The 16,918-nt window shown below is 36.0% G+C and overlaps 1 protein-coding gene across 10 annotated transcripts in view; it reads left to right on the top strand.

Annotated features, from left to right (window-relative positions):
- The window catches only part of MBNL3 (muscleblind-like splicing regulator 3), a 124,376-nt gene that overhangs the window by 82,682 nt on the left and 24,776 nt on the right, over nt 1-16,918 (top strand). For 7 of the 10 annotated variants that reach the window (XM_005872812.2, XM_014545005.1, XM_005872814.2 and 4 more), the window contains one exon: nt 10,471-10,635. In XM_005872812.2, coding sequence (XP_005872874.1) covers nt 10,471-10,635 — 165 coding nt within the window. Of the gene's footprint in view, nt 1-3,160; nt 3,288-10,470; nt 10,636-16,918 lie in introns of those variants that run through there. The other 3 variants (XM_014545006.1, XM_005872809.2, XM_005872818.2) reach the window with 1 other exon arrangement.

Raw genomic sequence — 16,918 nt, 5'->3', positions numbered from 1 at the left:
TCCGATACTCTAAAATGCCTACATTTTTAATGACAAATTAGCACAAAGATTTCAGTAAGACTTTTGGTAATAAAAATATCTTATCATTAACAAAATGTAGATGTAGTCTGTGCCTCAAAATATTTTAATGGCAGTCCATGTCACCAAGTAAAACTTTCTGCTTAGAAATTGTATATTTGGTGTCGGGTAGGAATATGAGGAAAATGCTTATTTTAAAGTGGATACATTTTGCTCTGTTTGGGGTTTGAAACATGATTTCACACTTATGTATTTAGCCAGATCCTATAAACAGCCATTTTGATATCATGCTTTTAAATTTCTTTATCTGAAAGAAGATTTATGTTTAGCAAAGGAGGGACTGATTTTCATCTTTGTGCCTCTAATTTAAAAATGCAGAGGTAAATCAATAACTATATCTGCCCTTTATATAACCTCTGGGAGGAGGGTTACATGTCTGGCTATAGAGTTGTAATTATTTAATTTATTATTAGCAGCATACTGAGATCTGCAAAGATAAATTGTTTCAATATGAAAAATAATCATTGCATTTCTCACCTTATACCCTCCTCCTTATAAGTTTATACCCTCCTCCTTATAACTTTATTTTTATAGAGACAGGAAATTTAATTTTGCCAAGTGGAAACCCCAAGGTTTAAGATGAGTGCAAAGCTAAGAGCCTTAGGAATTGAGGGGATTGCCAAATACATTCTTACTTCCCAAGTTTTAGTGCAGTTAGAACTCACTTGAGACCCTTAAGTCATGGAAAACCTAAGCTAACTGGCATGGGTTCAAGGGACAGAAGTTAGATTGTAGGAAATCCAGCTAGACAGATAAGACTCAAAGTTGAAACTTCAGAAGTTGCCTAAGAAACATTCAAATAAAAGAAGAAAGCTCCAGCAGTCATATGGAAATATCTGACAAAACTTACAGCTTTGGCAAGGGGTGTTGGGAAGATAACTGTGGGATCTGCCTTTGTAGCAATCATAGGCAAACTCTCCATTTTGTTAACTTTTGAGAAATCAAGTAGGCAGATCTTCTAATGACATCGTTTTGTTACAAAGTTGATGGGGAGGGGGGTGGGAAACTGATTCCTGGCCAGCGCCACTATCTCTGTGGAGTTAGCATGTTTTCCCCATGTCTCTGTGGCTGTTCTTTGGGTCCTCTGGTTTCCTTCACATCCCAAAGATGTGCATGTGAGGTGAATTGGGGGAAATGGGGTATCTAAATTGTCCCAGTCTGAGTGAGTAGAGGGTGTTAGTGCCCCTGTGATAGAAGGGTGTCCTGTCCAGGGTGAGTCCCACCTTGTGCCCAGAGCTTCTGGGAGAGGATCTGGCCACCCACAACCTTGAACTAAAATAAGTGGGTGGGAAAACAATTCCCTTACTTGTTTTGACTCATCTTTCTTATATGTATGTATAGCCCCATTTATTTCCATGTTTATTATTAGAAGTGTTTTGGGGTTTTTATTTAGAAGTTTGATGATGTTTTTGTGACCAGAAATATGCCATAGGAAAAGAACTCGTGTTTATATAAATTAGCCTCTGATAAAATTGGTTTCCTTATACATCATTTCACTTAAAGGTTCCGTTTCCAAGAACCTATTGACAATGTTAAGTGAGAACTTACTGTAGAAGCAAAAATATTAAGTGTCATTTCAATAAAAGATCCAGTTCTTTGGAGTTCACTATATTTTCTTATTTAGGAGAGAAAGAGAAGTTAAAAATATGAACGAACACTAACTTGACTCATAAAATGCCACAAGGTTTGGTATGAGTTTGAGTAGGAGGGAATTGAATTAGATGAGTATTTTTATGAAGATACTTTAATGAGATATGTTAAAAGGTGGTAAAAAGAGGGATGGGTGTCTCGGTTGGAGCGTCATCCTGTACACCAAAAGGTTGTATGTTCGATTCTGGGTCAGGTAACATACCTAGGTTGTGGGTTCGAACCTGTTCAGGGAGCATACGGAAAGCAACCGATAGATGTTTCTCTCTCACATCAATGTTTCTCTCTCCCTTCCTCTCTCTCTAAAATCAGTAAATCCCTTAGTGAGTGTAAAAGAAGAAAAGAGGGATGGTTTGTGTGATTAAACTATGTTGGGAAATGCTGGGTTAACAAAAGTAAGCAGGTTTCTTTACTGTAGGACATATGAGAGAGAACCTTTACTATGCTCTGGTGTGATATCAGAATACAAGAGAGGGATATAGTTTGCCATTTCTTATAAGTATTTAACCAGGAAACTCAGTTCTTGAGGCTTATTGGGAATAGAGGTCTGTGGTACACACTCTGGCAAATGCTGGACTAAATGATCTCTAAGAGCCTTTCCAGCTTTACTATTTAATATTTCTGTGACCTATTGTCTACTATCATATAAACTTCCTCAGTTAAGTACCATTTCATTCTTTCTGATAGAACTAATTCTGAATCTTTGATAATTCCAAAAGAGGAGTTTGCATTCTTAATAAATAAAAAATAATTTCAGGATTATGACTAGAAACTGATTCTGAAATGTCCAAAATTGCCACTTTTGTGATATATATATTCTGTAATATGGAGCTATTATAGATTGCCATTTTTCCTGAATATATTATTTTGCTCATTAGAATTAACCATGCCCCCCTACTTCTCTCTGTCTTTTAATATGCATAATCAAGGGTTGACTGGAAAAAATATGCACATAATGGCTATTCATTGTCATTTTTACATGTTTTGAATAAGTATCTGCATAGATCTTATGTGTGCATAGAGAAACATAATGCTTAAGCAGTCATTTTCCTGGGCTTCAATAGATGACTGTTGCTTGAATTTGAGTATTCCACAGACAGAACTGAAGAAAAAAAAATGTTAATCTGCCCTCCTCACCCCCAGACACGTATGTAAAAACCTTAAAAACATAAAAGCCTACTTTTCCTGTAATAATTCATATATTCAAAACTTTTGTATACATTTAGAGTCAGTAGTTAGGCATGGTGGTCACTCACCATGCCTGTCTTCATCCTAACCTAAAGGAGGAGCTCTGGCAGGCATCAAAGTCATTTGAATATACACTTGCACCACTCTGGGTGGGAAAGCTGAGTGGCTGACAGGATTGGGAGGGAGCCCTGTGAAGCTTTTTGTGGGAGGAGCCATGGAATAAAAACTGCTTTCCCTAACAGTCTACTTCCTTAAATTCCTTGTAGCTGGTCAGGTAAGCTGGGACTGAGAGTGCCTTCTGGTTTGCTCTGGGCAACTGAAGCCCAAGTAGAACCCAGGCTGATTCCATGGAGAGGGCTGCTTACAACTTTAAGGTAAAGGGGATAAATTGAGTTTTGGAGAATTTGACTCTATTTAGCTCAACTCACCAGGGTAGAAGAAAAAATAGGGAGAGGGTTGATAGATAATATATTGTATTAAGCATACTTACACTAAAAAGTTATTTGTTTATCTGAAATTCAAATTTGATCGGGAGTCCTGTATTTTCATTTGATAAATTTGGCAACCCTAGATAGGATTCTAATCAGAAGCCCTAGCTGGGAAGAAAGGGTGCAAGTAGCTGGTGTCCTCTTTGCCCTTGTTCTAAATCGCTGTGGTAGGTGACTGGATGGGGTGTGCAGAAAAGAGAAGTGAGGGAACCCTATAGGCAGGAGATTTGACTGACTCTTGGTCAAGATACCCTTTTATGTTATTTCATAACAAATTCTATGTAGTAAGTGAATTTTGAAGTTGCATGATTTTATGTGTATTTTATTTCTTAGAGTAACATTAAATGTCATGATTTTTGTTTCCTTTTTTTTTTTGCTATATTTTAATGACATTTTATGTTTGCTGCCATCAACTACTTTAAAGACAACTTCCATGAATACTTAGCATCAGAAATGCCTTCTGACTTTTGGTAACTTAATACAAGTGTAATTCAATTGTCTCTGGGTTTTAATTTGATTCTGGCTGGCTATTTGGAAACAGATGATGCATTCTTGGGGAGCTTATTATTGAACAGATATTCAGTTAATATTTTACTAAAGTGATTGAAGGTGTTTTATTAAATTAGGGGAAACTGGGGAGGGGGCAGGAAGCATATATGGGGTATTGGTGAGGCAGGCTTGGTTTCACTGTGAACAGCAACTATGATATTTATTTATTTGCCCTTCAAAAATTTCAGTGAAAATTTTAAGGTCATGATTATTTGAAAATAAATGTTTGATGTGAATGCAGCTGGATATGTGTCTTGAAGTACAGGGGGACATATTTCTTTAAGAAGTTAGTATATGCAATAGAGATACACAAGGAGGCCCCACCTATGTGATTATCCCCAAACCAGGTATTCCACCTTTGTCCAAGTAGCTTATGGAAATTTGACTTGCAACTTGTTCAGAGAAATGTGGGGTGGAAGTGGAGCAGTTTGAGAAGGCAGTTTATTCTAAACCAACCCTGGACTTTCAGTGCTCCCCCTAGGCAGGCCCAGATGCTCTTTAACTATGAATCTTTTGTAGGTTCCTTTATTCAGCTTTGTGGGGTCCTGTTTCCTAGGGGTTCCTGTGACCACAGACCCCTGCAATTAGACCAGAGTTGGTGTCTGTATACTTTGTGGATTCTTGACATTTCTGGTTCAGTTATACTGAATTACCAGAATTTTTCAGCCATATGGTCACATACATCTCTGAGTATATATTCATTGCAAAAAAGATATAAATTAGTTATTTTCTGGGGCTGCATAGGATAACGGTTCATTTGGAACAGACAACCAGGAACAACCTTGGTCGTGTGTTGGCTATGATTCTCTTCTTGGAGCAAGATAAAAGAACTGATTAAAGGAAATAGTAAGAGAAAGAATTAGGCTTCTAAGGCAGACTTAGTGTAAGGCCTTGTAAGATTATTTTTACAAAGTTTATTCATTCAATCAGCAAACCTTTATGGAATGGTCACTATTAACCAGGCACAGAAACATTCCTGGGGATTCAAAGATGAGGAAGATATAGTCCTGCCTTTAGATAAGCTCAAAGTCTAATGGGGAGATAGGCATGCAAACAATTTATCACAGTGTACACAGTGATAAGTACAACCATAAAACTGAGTACAAGGTGCAGCTGGAGCCACAAAAGAGGGAGAGATAAATAGCAATGGGGGTGGGGAGATGGGCTCGGGAAAACTTTTACAGAGGAAGAGTCATTTGAACAGAAAATCCATATTGGGTAGTGAGAATCTGAAAACTTGGCTTCTGTCCTTACTGTGCTGCTTGTTAATTAAGACAAGCCACCTCATCTCTTTCTCCGTAAGATAAAGGTGCACAAGATGTTCCGTAAAATCTGTTTCAGTCCTAAATGTTGCAATTCTGGTAAACAAGTTATCTTAGTGGGCTATTTCAGAACAATGGTGTGATTGTTGAGCCTATTACTCCCTTCATCTTTTGGAGGTCACAATTTGAAAGCTTTCTTGAGACAGATAGGCAAGAAAATGATTCCGCCCTTCTCCCAGCTTCTTACGTATTCAAACTTGGTTTCTGGTTTGCTCCAAAGTCATTGCCCTGTATATGTATATCAGAGCTGACTACAGTGGAGGGTGTGTGTACTTGGCTCGCCCTCTCTATGGGGTCTACGTTTAGCCTCATTAATTTTGCCTTCAATATATACAGGAAATGGTTTATTATAGACTTAAAAAATTCTTGTCTGCATCTCAAATTTAAATTAAAACTTGTATATAAGATTTTAAAAATGCTCTTTGTGCATATATATCAATATTCATAGATGATAAAATATTGGAGGAGAAAATAATACCGATTCTATTTATTTTTATAAAGACAGAACTCTAAAAAGAAGAAAGTGGGGAATTTGCCATTCTCATGCTGACATCTGGCTGATAGTTTATGTTGATGTGACTCACTTTTAGTTCTTTCTGATTGTCCCTAGCCTTTAACAGGTCTGTGATGGTATGTATGTATGATTTGTAATTTCAAAATTACAAATTTGGCTTCCTCTGAGAGGCCATGTCTATGCATATAAGTAGTTTTCAGTGGGTTAATATATAATCAATAGGATTCTTTCTTTTAATAGATGATCATTTAAATGGGATAACTTTTTTTCATAGAACAAATCATCTGTTTGTTGCCTTTATTTAACATTTAACCCTTAACTCTTGGTAGTCTTGCAGAGCAGTAAGATATCTCTGAAAATGTAATCGAGTTACTGTATTTGAGAGGACTTCCTCCTATAATTCCAAATGTATTTGAAAAAGCAAGTCATTTTGCAAACAGCTGTTTCTGTTAAGAAATTAATTGACAAAGTGTCATTTTCAGCTTCATAGGGTCCTCTTCTTATTCTGATAGTAGAACTTTCTGTCATGAACATAAAAAGTACATTTCTCAGGATTTTTCTACCACCAAGTATATGAAAAACCTTATATCTGACAGAATCTCCTAGTTCCCAAGACTTAGGTGGGATTTGAATCTCTACAATGCTACTTTTTTTTCTCTCAGTCAAAGGCTTTGACCGCATTTGTGAAAAGCTTAAAGATAAGAAAGGGAAATAGATTGAATTTTGGAAGTTTTATAAATGCTTTTCAACTTTTCCTTTGTCATCAACGTTTTTGATGCAGACATGTTTTGGAAATTTCATTGGCAATTTTCTCTCCCTGCTGCTTTCTGGATGCATTTTCAAAAAGAGTAGATAAGAGAAGGAAGCTGGGAGATTCATAGATGTAGTAGCACTTATTTCAGCAGAGAATCACTTTCCTATTTAATCACTTTGTTATTTTCTTAACTCAGTTACATAGTCTAGATGACGATGGTTTGTTTTTAAGGCCTAATGAAGTGGAAAAAGTGAAACTGAGGCTAGCATAAATGTTTTCGCTCTAATATTTTCAATACTTTTAAAAATTATGTGTGTATATGTAGGGGAAGAAGAAAAAGATCTGCATGGCTTGACAGTTCTTTGCTGCTGTTTTTAGTATATAGTCAGCTCTGCCAGTGGATGGTGACTGTCATAGATACAAAATTTGTAATCCTTCATGACATGGTCTAATATTTTGAACTGAGCACATGGCAATTCTGAACTTCTTGGTCTTCTAGAGGACATGGGACACTATTGACTTGGCTTGAGAAACCTGAGGTGTGATTTATTTTCAGACCAAGAATCATTCTGGGCTGTTATAGACCCAGTGTGAGAGGGTATCTTGTGGCCCATCCAAAGTGCTTAGCTGGCCTAAGGACAACATTAGAATCTTTCTTTAAAAAATAATTCTCACCCAAGGATATTTTTCCATTGATTTTTAGAGAGAGTGGAAGGGAGGGGGAGAGACAGAGAGAGAAACATCTCTTGAAAGAGACACATCAATTGGTTGCCTCCCGCACATGTGCCCCCAACCAGGGCTGGGGATCAGCTTGCATCGAAGTACACAACCGAGGTACATGCCCTTGACTGGAGTCAAACCTGGGACTCTTCAGTCTGCAGGCCAACACTCTATCCACTGAGCCAAACTGGCTGGGGCAACATTGGAACCTTTTTGTTCATAGGCATTTATTTCCCAAAGGGCAAAAACAGTAGGTGATTATATATTGTGCTGGGCAGTTCTTTCCCTGCCTTTACCCCACCTCATTCATTCACGCTTACCAAAAAGCCTAATTCCCTACAAGGACTAAAGCAAATGTTAGCCAATGTCAAAAAAGTTTGCCCTCCCTCCCTCCAAACTCCAATTAAAATTTTTTTTGGTGTATAATTAAGTCTGGCCTTTTGAAGACTGAATACTATACAGAGGAGATTTATTATCCTGAGTTCTAAAGTTGTTTTGAAAAAAAACTGAAGGGCCTTGGTTTTCTTTTTGAAATATTGTGTTTCACAGATAACATTCATATAAAATTATTTGGTCTTCTCATTTACTGTTTGGGTAGAAAATGCAGATATTTTTGTTCTTTATAAGCTTTCTTTAACATAAGCAACAGTTTCTGATAAGGTACTATTGCTCTGCATCTGCATTTTATAAAGTTAAATTATGGATTCTGTCATTAAAAAGAGAATAGTTTATAAATCAAGTAAAATTTCATAAGTAAGTTTTTTAAAAAATATCATGCTGCCTTATATTCCATAGTTCAGTTTTAAAACCCAACTTGATGTAATGTTTAAAGAGTAATTCTTTTTCTATTTCTATATACTGTTTTGCTTTGTGAAAAAAATGTCATTAGTTTCCCAGGATAAAAGCTTAAGAAAAGTTATTATATGTAAAGGAAAATTATATAAAAACACAAATGCAGGTAGTAATTCTTTATCTGAAGATTGGTAGGACATGTGCCAAATACGCCCTGTTTTCTCCCTCCTTTCCTTCCTATCCTGTCTCTGATTGTATTCAATGTAAATGATGTTAAAACTCTAAATTGTAACAAAAGTCAAACTCCTAATTATTTCTTTCCCCTTTAAAAAAAAGATCGCTTGTTTGGAATTTCTGAAAATACGAGACAGTCCTCATTATACAGCTTTTTTTGGGGGAGGGGTACAAATTGTGTTCTGTGTAAATGTCTATGGTTGTGTTTGCCACTTGTCTGGGAAAGCTACCAGGGTGGGTTTACAATTCTAAGGCAATCCTGCTCAGCAAGTGCCTAATTTCTTTTTTCATAGCTTGTTATGTAACTGTCCGAAAGTATGGGGATTTGAGTAAGGGTCCTAAATGTGAGTATGCAGGGAAAGAGAAAATAGTCTAGTGGGAAGAAAGGCCAGGAGTAAGTTATTTAGATCTGGTTAGGGGGCAGGATTTCCGAATACCGCTGCAATTAGTAATAAAAAGGACTGAAATTCAGAAGAGGAGTCCGAGAGATAGAGATTTAAGATCTGAGCAATTACTGTGATATATGAAATTTCACAAGAGTTTCATTCCCCAAGGGAAAAGAGAGTAGAGAGGAGAGCAAATGATTTAGGACCAAACTTTGGGGAAATCTTTAATGTTAGGGTGTGAGAAGCAGAAGAGAAATGCTGAAGTATAAACTAACATGCTTGGCTGTGGAAGACACAAGTACCACTGCTCCCCAAGGCTGTTAATTCTGAGCCAGATAATCTCAGTTATGCTGGGTTGAGACTGGAGAATCTAGGAACTAAAATCCTTGTGACTATCTCTGGCTTGGTGCAGGTTGTGGTAATTGTAACACAGAAGCGCATGGTATCTATTGCAAGGCATATTAATGAGGGAGAATCTTCATTATTGTGATATTTAGTGCATATAAAAATTTATTACAGTCATAATATGTGCTGAAATTATATAGCTCTTCTTAGGCTACTTTTATGAATTTGGGAAGATTGGGTTAATACTATTCTCAACTCTTAACTACTAATAAATTTTCCTTTTCCAGGATTTGCAGAGAAATGTAAAGGTACATTGAAACTAAGATATTATTTGATTTTATAAATCAGTTAATTTGATTGAAAATAAATTGATCAATGGGAGAAACAAAAGGGCAACCCTGACAGAAAACAATAGTTGAACCTCTAATTTCTCAAGCCACATTTTAAGTTGTACTCAGCTTCTTGGCAGAGAAGGTAAAATGATAGAGCCACCTCATCCCAGTGACCTGATATTTAAAAGAGCAGCTGCAGTACATTTGGTTTTGCATCATATGTAGCTCTATAAAGTTTTGAAGGAGACAACTTGATTCTCAGCGAAATTATAGGAAGGCTTTAGTAACAAGATAACTAAATATGGAGACGTGATTGTGAGACCCATTTAGAAATCATAAATAAGGAAAATTCACAGCATGTGTTCAAAACACTTGATGAACTAACTCATTTTCTCCTGGATCAAAACAAAAAAGTTGCCTTTTTTTTTAATTCACCCATCTCTAGCATTTGTGGGGGTGAAAATTGCTTGCAGTTTTGCTTGCCTTAAACAAATTCTGGTGAACCCAGTAATCTAAATGAATCATTAGCTGCTTTATATAATGCTCATGAGCTAACCACAACAGGTCATATTTGACAATGTAATATCTGTCCAGTTTTGCTACCACATAGTAAATACCATATATAGTAGCCGGGTCAACATTTAGGCAACACTAAAAACGCTTGGTTCCACAGGACTGACATATTATTCTGTTTGGAAGTGCTTAAGCCATCAATAAAACATTCATATAGCTGTGGCTCCAAAATAAAATTTGGTCTCAATTATCCAAGTGATCTAGAGCCATTGTCTCTGGAACCTAAAGAACAGCATGGCTACCAGGCATAGGGATTTATTCTATGGTTAAAAGAATGTCAGTGGATTTCAAGATTTTTTCTCACATTGTACGGGTTCAGGGAAAAGAACTTTAGACCCTAAAATGTCCAGAATAATGGATCTAAAATTTAGAAAATATATTTATGCGTATGTCATATATTTATATATATTCTTTCTCCACCCGTCAATTGAGGGACAATTTAACATTTTCCCCTTGGTTTTCTCATTGTTCGATACACTTTTATTTTTCTTATCCATATCAGATTTTTAGAAAAATTAATGAAAATTACTCTAATTCTTCATTTTTAGGGTCGATGTGCTAGAGAGAATTGCAAGTACCTTCACCCTCCTCCACACTTAAAAACGCAGCTGGAAATTAATGGACGGAACAATCTGATTCAACAAAAGACTGCCGCAGCCATGTTTGCCCAGCAGATGCAGTTTATGCTCCAAAATGCTCAAATGTCATCACTTGTAAGTCACAGCATTGTTTTTAAAAATTGCATATGTGTACTTTTTTAAAGAATATATATCTACATTGGAATAACCTTTCAGGGCCTTTGGGAAGTTAGTTACAGAAGGATTTAGGACCCAAGCTAATATATTCATTGACACCACAAAGCTGCCCTGCATGTGAAGGGAGCAATCAGGTGTGTTCGATTTAAAATCTGGGCTGTATTTAAACATGAATTCAGTTTATAGAAAAATATCAATAAAGGAACGGGCATTTTAAGATGAGGAGGTTTGATTATTATTACATGATGTAAATCTGTGAATTCTACGATATTAAATTCAAACAGTTTTTGATGGTTTTATTGTTACTTTTTAATAGAGTTTTTATTTTAAAATAATTTTAAATTTAAAGAAAAATTGCGAAGATAGTGCAAAAGGTTCCCAAATGATCTCTTACCCAGTTCCTCCCACTGTTAATATTTTCCCATGGTATTTTTGTCAAAACTAAGAAACTGACATTTACACATTACTGTTAACTAAACTCCAGACTTTATTCAGACCTCATCATTCTTTCTGTTCCAGTGTCCAATCCACGGTACCACAGTGCGTTTATTTGAATTTGTCCCCCTCTCTCCTCTGGTCTGTGACCGTTTCTCAGTCTTTCCCTGTTTCCCATGACCTTGTCAGTCTTGAGGAATACTGGTCAGGTATTTGATGGTGGATTTAATTTGACCTAGCCACAGAGTTTTCCTTTGCAGAAATTAATAAGATTATGGTGTCATTCTAGACCAGTATCTACTATTTTTGTGGATCAGTGAGCTTAGATCCTTTAAAAGCAAATTTTTCCTATTGATAATTCATCTTGTTTTGCTACCTTAAAATATCAAGTTGCAGTTTGGTCTTTCAGGAGGAATTGAAAACTCCCTTTTCTACTGAATTTACCAGGTCTCAAATTTAGTTCAGTGATGTCTCATTCTAATTCTAGCCGGCCTACTTATTTTAAACCATTAACAAGATACTAACTTGAAAGGTTTATGTTATCCTGTTACCTATTTCATCAGTGCTGATGAATGCTGAAAGATGTATATAGTATTTAGATACAATGAAAATGTGGGTGCAGAGAGCAGATTGACTATTCCATTATAAAGTTGATTCTCAGAATTAAAGGAGATATGTGTAGATAGGACACCCCTTAAGTACTCCATATTTACAGACAATGCACAAAACAGGTGGCAGGGGCATTGGTGAGTCACTAAAATTTTGCACTATGATTCTCATTTCCCAGAACATCTAGACAAATTTAAGTAAAAATACATAGATTTCATGTTTTATCAGTTTGCAAAAATATGTATGTGTATATATATATATTTGCCTTGGAATTCATTGCTGATTAATTATGTTATAAATTAGTTCCCAGAAAGTCACCAGTGAGTTCCTCAGAGCTCCTCTTTGGCCTTCAGGATTACTTTACATGGTTGGACTCCTTCAAACTAGGCTTTCACGCACTGAAATATTTACATTTTTTCCTACTTCTAAAGTGGTAGGGAAGAGGAAATCTACTAGATACTGAGACAGGATAAAAAAAGCCACAGAAGACTGAATGTGCTTGGTGAGTCCAGAAAATGTGAGTAGGTGGGGAATAAACCAAGGGAGTTTTTTCACCCATCCTTACTACTCTCAGCCTCTCGTGGGATGTCCCAATTTCAGACTGAACAAAGAATAGGAGCCAGATTTTATCACACACGTGAGCCCAGCCTTAAATTTAAAAAAATAAAAATAAATAAAAATAAAAAAAGAGATAGCATCAGGGCAGCAATCAAACGCCTGTTTCAGGGAATCAGAGCAAGGCCTAGGCTAAAGTAGGGGTAGAGACAGAAGGTGGACTATTCATTTTCTATTCAGATTCTAGTAGAGTTTCTCCATTCCCAGTCTCAACCCTTTATGCATTATCGATCATGATGGCTCACACTGGGGAATAGGGGATGGCTTCCTTTAGAGACTAAGAGATACACTGAGTTTTCTGGCCTCTTGTGCCTTCTAATTAGATTCTTCTTGCTTTTTATAATAGAATACATTTGCCTTATTTCTTCAGTGAGGGTAATTTTAGATTTCAGGCTGTAGAACATGACTAATATGACTCACAGGAATACAATTTATTTTATAGCATATCACAAGATGTAGGTCATTACTTATAAGACCCCAGGGAACAATTGGAAATTGTTTTTCTAACTTGTGGATTATGTATTTAAAAATAGCTGTTGTGATGTCATAAACTGATAAAAGGTTAATTTTTGCAGTTATTACATGTTAAAAAAATTAACTCCACAATGGTTAATATGATCCTCTTTTGAGGTCTAGAAAGCTGCTTTGTAGGCATGTTGTAATTGAGCTAGTGACAATTTTAAATGACATTTACCATTGTGATTCAAAAGAAATGTTCTTTATTATGGATTTTGATATAACTATAACAGTAACAAGATTTTAATTAATTTCTCTGGTACCTACTCTCCCCAAACAATCCTTGATCCCTTTTAACACCTACCATAATGTGATTATTTTCTCTAAAATAGTCACGTTTTGTTTAAATTTTTTAAAAATATATTTTATTGATTTTTTACAGAGAGAAAGGAAGAGGGACACAGAGTTAGAAACATCGATGAGAGAGAAACATCGATCAGCTGCCTCCTGCACACCCCCTCCTGGGGATGTGCCCGCAACCAAGGTACATGCCCTTGACCGGAATTGAACCTGGGACCCTTGAGTCTGCAGGCCAACGCTCTATCCACTGAGCCAAACTGGTCAGGGCTGTTTAAATTTTTTATCCTGATGTTTGTATGGTTGTATATTAAGACCTACATGATATCACTGGCTTGAACTTCAGGTTTTTCCACAAAATATACTTTGATCTGTTTCTAAGATACCAGAAGAGCACATCTGCTTTTGGAAAACTGAGTATGGTTTGCTTATTATAAGCCCTCAGATAAAGGGAATGTCAGCCTAAATGGGATGGTAGCTAGAGAACAGATTCTGTTCAGTGTGACTGAACAATGAATAAAAGCCACACCTAGTCAATTGGGATGGAATGCTTGCTGTAGCGGGCAAGTTTATTCACTGTATTTAACAGGCCTGAATTTACATTTGCTAGTATAAATTTCCACCTCTGAAAGCGTTTGTTAGCCCTATGGAGGAAGCTGAGCAAGTGAGAGAAACCGTGTGACCCCTTAATATTTTTCAGTGTTGTTTAAGAGAATTTCTGATGTTCACAGCAAAAAATTATAAGTTTAAGAACTCATGTTGGCATCATTAAGGAGGCAAACTTGAGCACTGTACAAGAATTTTAGGAAAAGTAGACACACTGGATTACTCTCAAACAAAGCTAATGGTTTAAAATTTTAATTTCACAACTAGGAATTTTCATTACAGGGAGAAAGAAGTCTCTCTGCTGGATGCAATATATATCGGTATAAAGTGCACATGGTGTTATAAGGCTATTAAAATATTTCTGATTTAGACATTTCACATAATCCAGACCTGTCCATATCTAGTAAATTTCTGTAGTTTCTCTCTGAATGTGTTGATTCACATGGAGGCAGTTCCTTACACATAGGTAAACTTGACTCAGTCGAGTGTATTCACCTGATGATTTATACAGAGATTATTGCCTTGGCACATTTGGCTCACCATCAAGGTGTGCCAAATCTGCTCTGCTTTATGCCTTTCATGGCTTGCATTCCTGTGGCCAGGTTATGGTGTCCCAAACCACAGAGGTTATAAGCATGGGTTTCATTCCAAGTTTTTCCTTCATTGCAGATAGAATCATCTGATGTCTGCTGGGATCCTCCCCACCTTTTAAAATGTTTTTTATAGTTCTATTTATTAAGTACATGTATCATAAACAAGCTTATATGTTTATATGACGTTAATATAGTAAGAAAGGAAGGTTATGTGACACTTCAGAACCCAAAGGGGAAAGATAGGAAGTTCTAATAGATAGGAAGAAGGGAGATATACTAATAAATAAGTAATATCATTATTGTTAGACCCTAATATTTTTAATGTTTTCCTTCTTTTTAAAATGGGAGCTATAAGGTATGTATCAGTATATGAAACTTTGGACTAAAACAGTTTTAATTAAGTTGAAAGAAAATTGCAAAATATTTATTTACTTTATAATTTTTGAAAGAGTTTAATGGTTAAATAATTTAGTAGTTTATGACAAAAGGATAATATCTTTCACTCATCAAGGCACATTACACATTTTGCATATTAGCATCAGAGTACATTTTTTCTAGTTCACATAAACTAATTTTATTGACTGAATTCTTTATACTCTCTCCCTATAGTCATGGCCCTTTTATTAAAAATTATCATGACAATTAGGAAGAAAGGTGACATCTGTAATGCTTTCAACAATAAAGATAAATTTACAATAAATAAAAAAATTATCATGAAAAAGGTAGCCAAGGTATTTTGTAAATTTCCAGAAAAAGGAAACTATGTCCATATTCCAGATTACTAGTCTTGTGTATTTTAATGGCGGTTCTTCAGTGGATTTCTCAGTTTACCCACTTGCAAAATGACAAGTACCTGTTTCATATGGATGTGGTGACATTGAATGTCTTGTAAAGTGATTTTTGCAAAATGTCCAAGTCAGTAGATTGTAAGGCTAATGTGTTCTTAATATAATTATGACTGCCATTATCATGTGAAGTTCCATAATGACAAGTTGACCAAATCACATCACAAGAGTGGGTGGAGTAAAACCATACTATGAGCTCAAATTTCGTCTGGATTTCACTACGTTTTCTAAAATATTAGAGAAGATTCTATTTACAGATAGCAACTGAAGCCTAACATTATTTATTTGTTCAACAAATCATTTCCAGGGTTATTCTTAACTTGAGGTTAGTGAAGGCTCAGGAGCCCTCACTTTCAAGGCCCTTGGAGAAGCCCAAACAATATGTTTACAGTGGGTTTGTAAAATTTGCAAAATATATTTCTGTACAAACCTCCCCTCCCCAACTCTACTGAAAAACTTCAGGCCCTACACATCCCGGATTCACCCCTGATTGCAATTACTGGTCCAAAGTAGAGTAGTTATTCAGGTTCTTCCCCAAAGCTATGTACACTGCTTCAAGCTCCTTTTACAGTAAAACAAAATAAATGACACCAGCAGTAGGTTTGCTGCCTTCTGCCAAGTCTGTTAATTCATAATGAGAAATCCTTTTCCCAAAAATTAAGCAAAAATGCTACAATTTTGCAGACAAACAGAGGGAATTTGTACATGATATCTTTTATAGAGCCCAGTTTCTTTGGTAGAGATAAATCTCAAAATTCTCCCCTTATCCTCCTCCACATTTTCCCATGGGATATATTAAACGTAATCTCCTCTCAGTACATTGTGTGTCCTTTTCCTCTGGGGCTGATTAGCTCAGTTGGTTAGAGTCTGGTGCTCATGAAACCACGTGAGCCTGTTAGCTTTCCTGTTCTTGGTCACAGTCTAAGCTATAGTCAGCTGCCTCAAAAGTGCTTGCTGTTGATCACCAGTGAGATGAAGGTAGGAAGTTGGGAAACCTCTGTGTAAAGCTTTTTCCTTGATGTAAGATAAACAAAACAACAACACTAACAATAAACAAAACCAATGCTTGACAATTTCACCTATAGAGGATGATATTGTTTTCTTATCAAAGCCATCTCCTTGCTCAGATCTCCGTCAGGAGGCCTAGCATGAATCCTATGGTTGCCACTGCACATGATACCAATCTTAAAGTTAAACGGGTCTCCCAAACATTCCTAATTTGCCTTAATATCCTGTAAGGATCTACTGAATATTTTAAACCCTTCTTTACCTAATCTCCTCTCTTAAACCATTCTGTGAATACCAGTAATATTAACAATTCACTACTTCCCTAGAACCACAAGTTTTGTGTTAAGAAGTTACATATTTTAGTCTATAGTATCATTAAGTTGTTTTTCTCAGAACTCTTCATTGAATACATTTGTGTACTTATGATTTATCCACTCCAATGTAAAAATGCATATATACATATGTGTGTATGTGTGCATCCATGCACATCCACACACATATATATGAGTGTATAAAATACCCTGTGCTTCTCATATTTTTTGATCTAGCATTTCACATCTATATCAAAAGACAATTTGTGAGTGGCAATTTGTTTAGTCTCCCTCAGTAGAGAGGAGATGCATTTGTCCACTGCTTTTGACCCTTGAAGTGTTTCTTTTTGTACCGTAATTTTTATTTTTTATTTTATTTTTTTTAAAATTTTTTTACTTAAAGTAT

The sequence above is a fragment of the Myotis brandtii genome, unplaced genomic scaffold (assembly GCF_000412655.1).
Source record: "Myotis brandtii unplaced genomic scaffold, ASM41265v1 scaffold393, whole genome shotgun sequence".
NCBI classification, from domain to species: Eukaryota; Metazoa; Chordata; class Mammalia; order Chiroptera; family Vespertilionidae; genus Myotis; species Myotis brandtii.
This window is presented reverse-complemented; position numbering and strand designations above follow the sequence as displayed.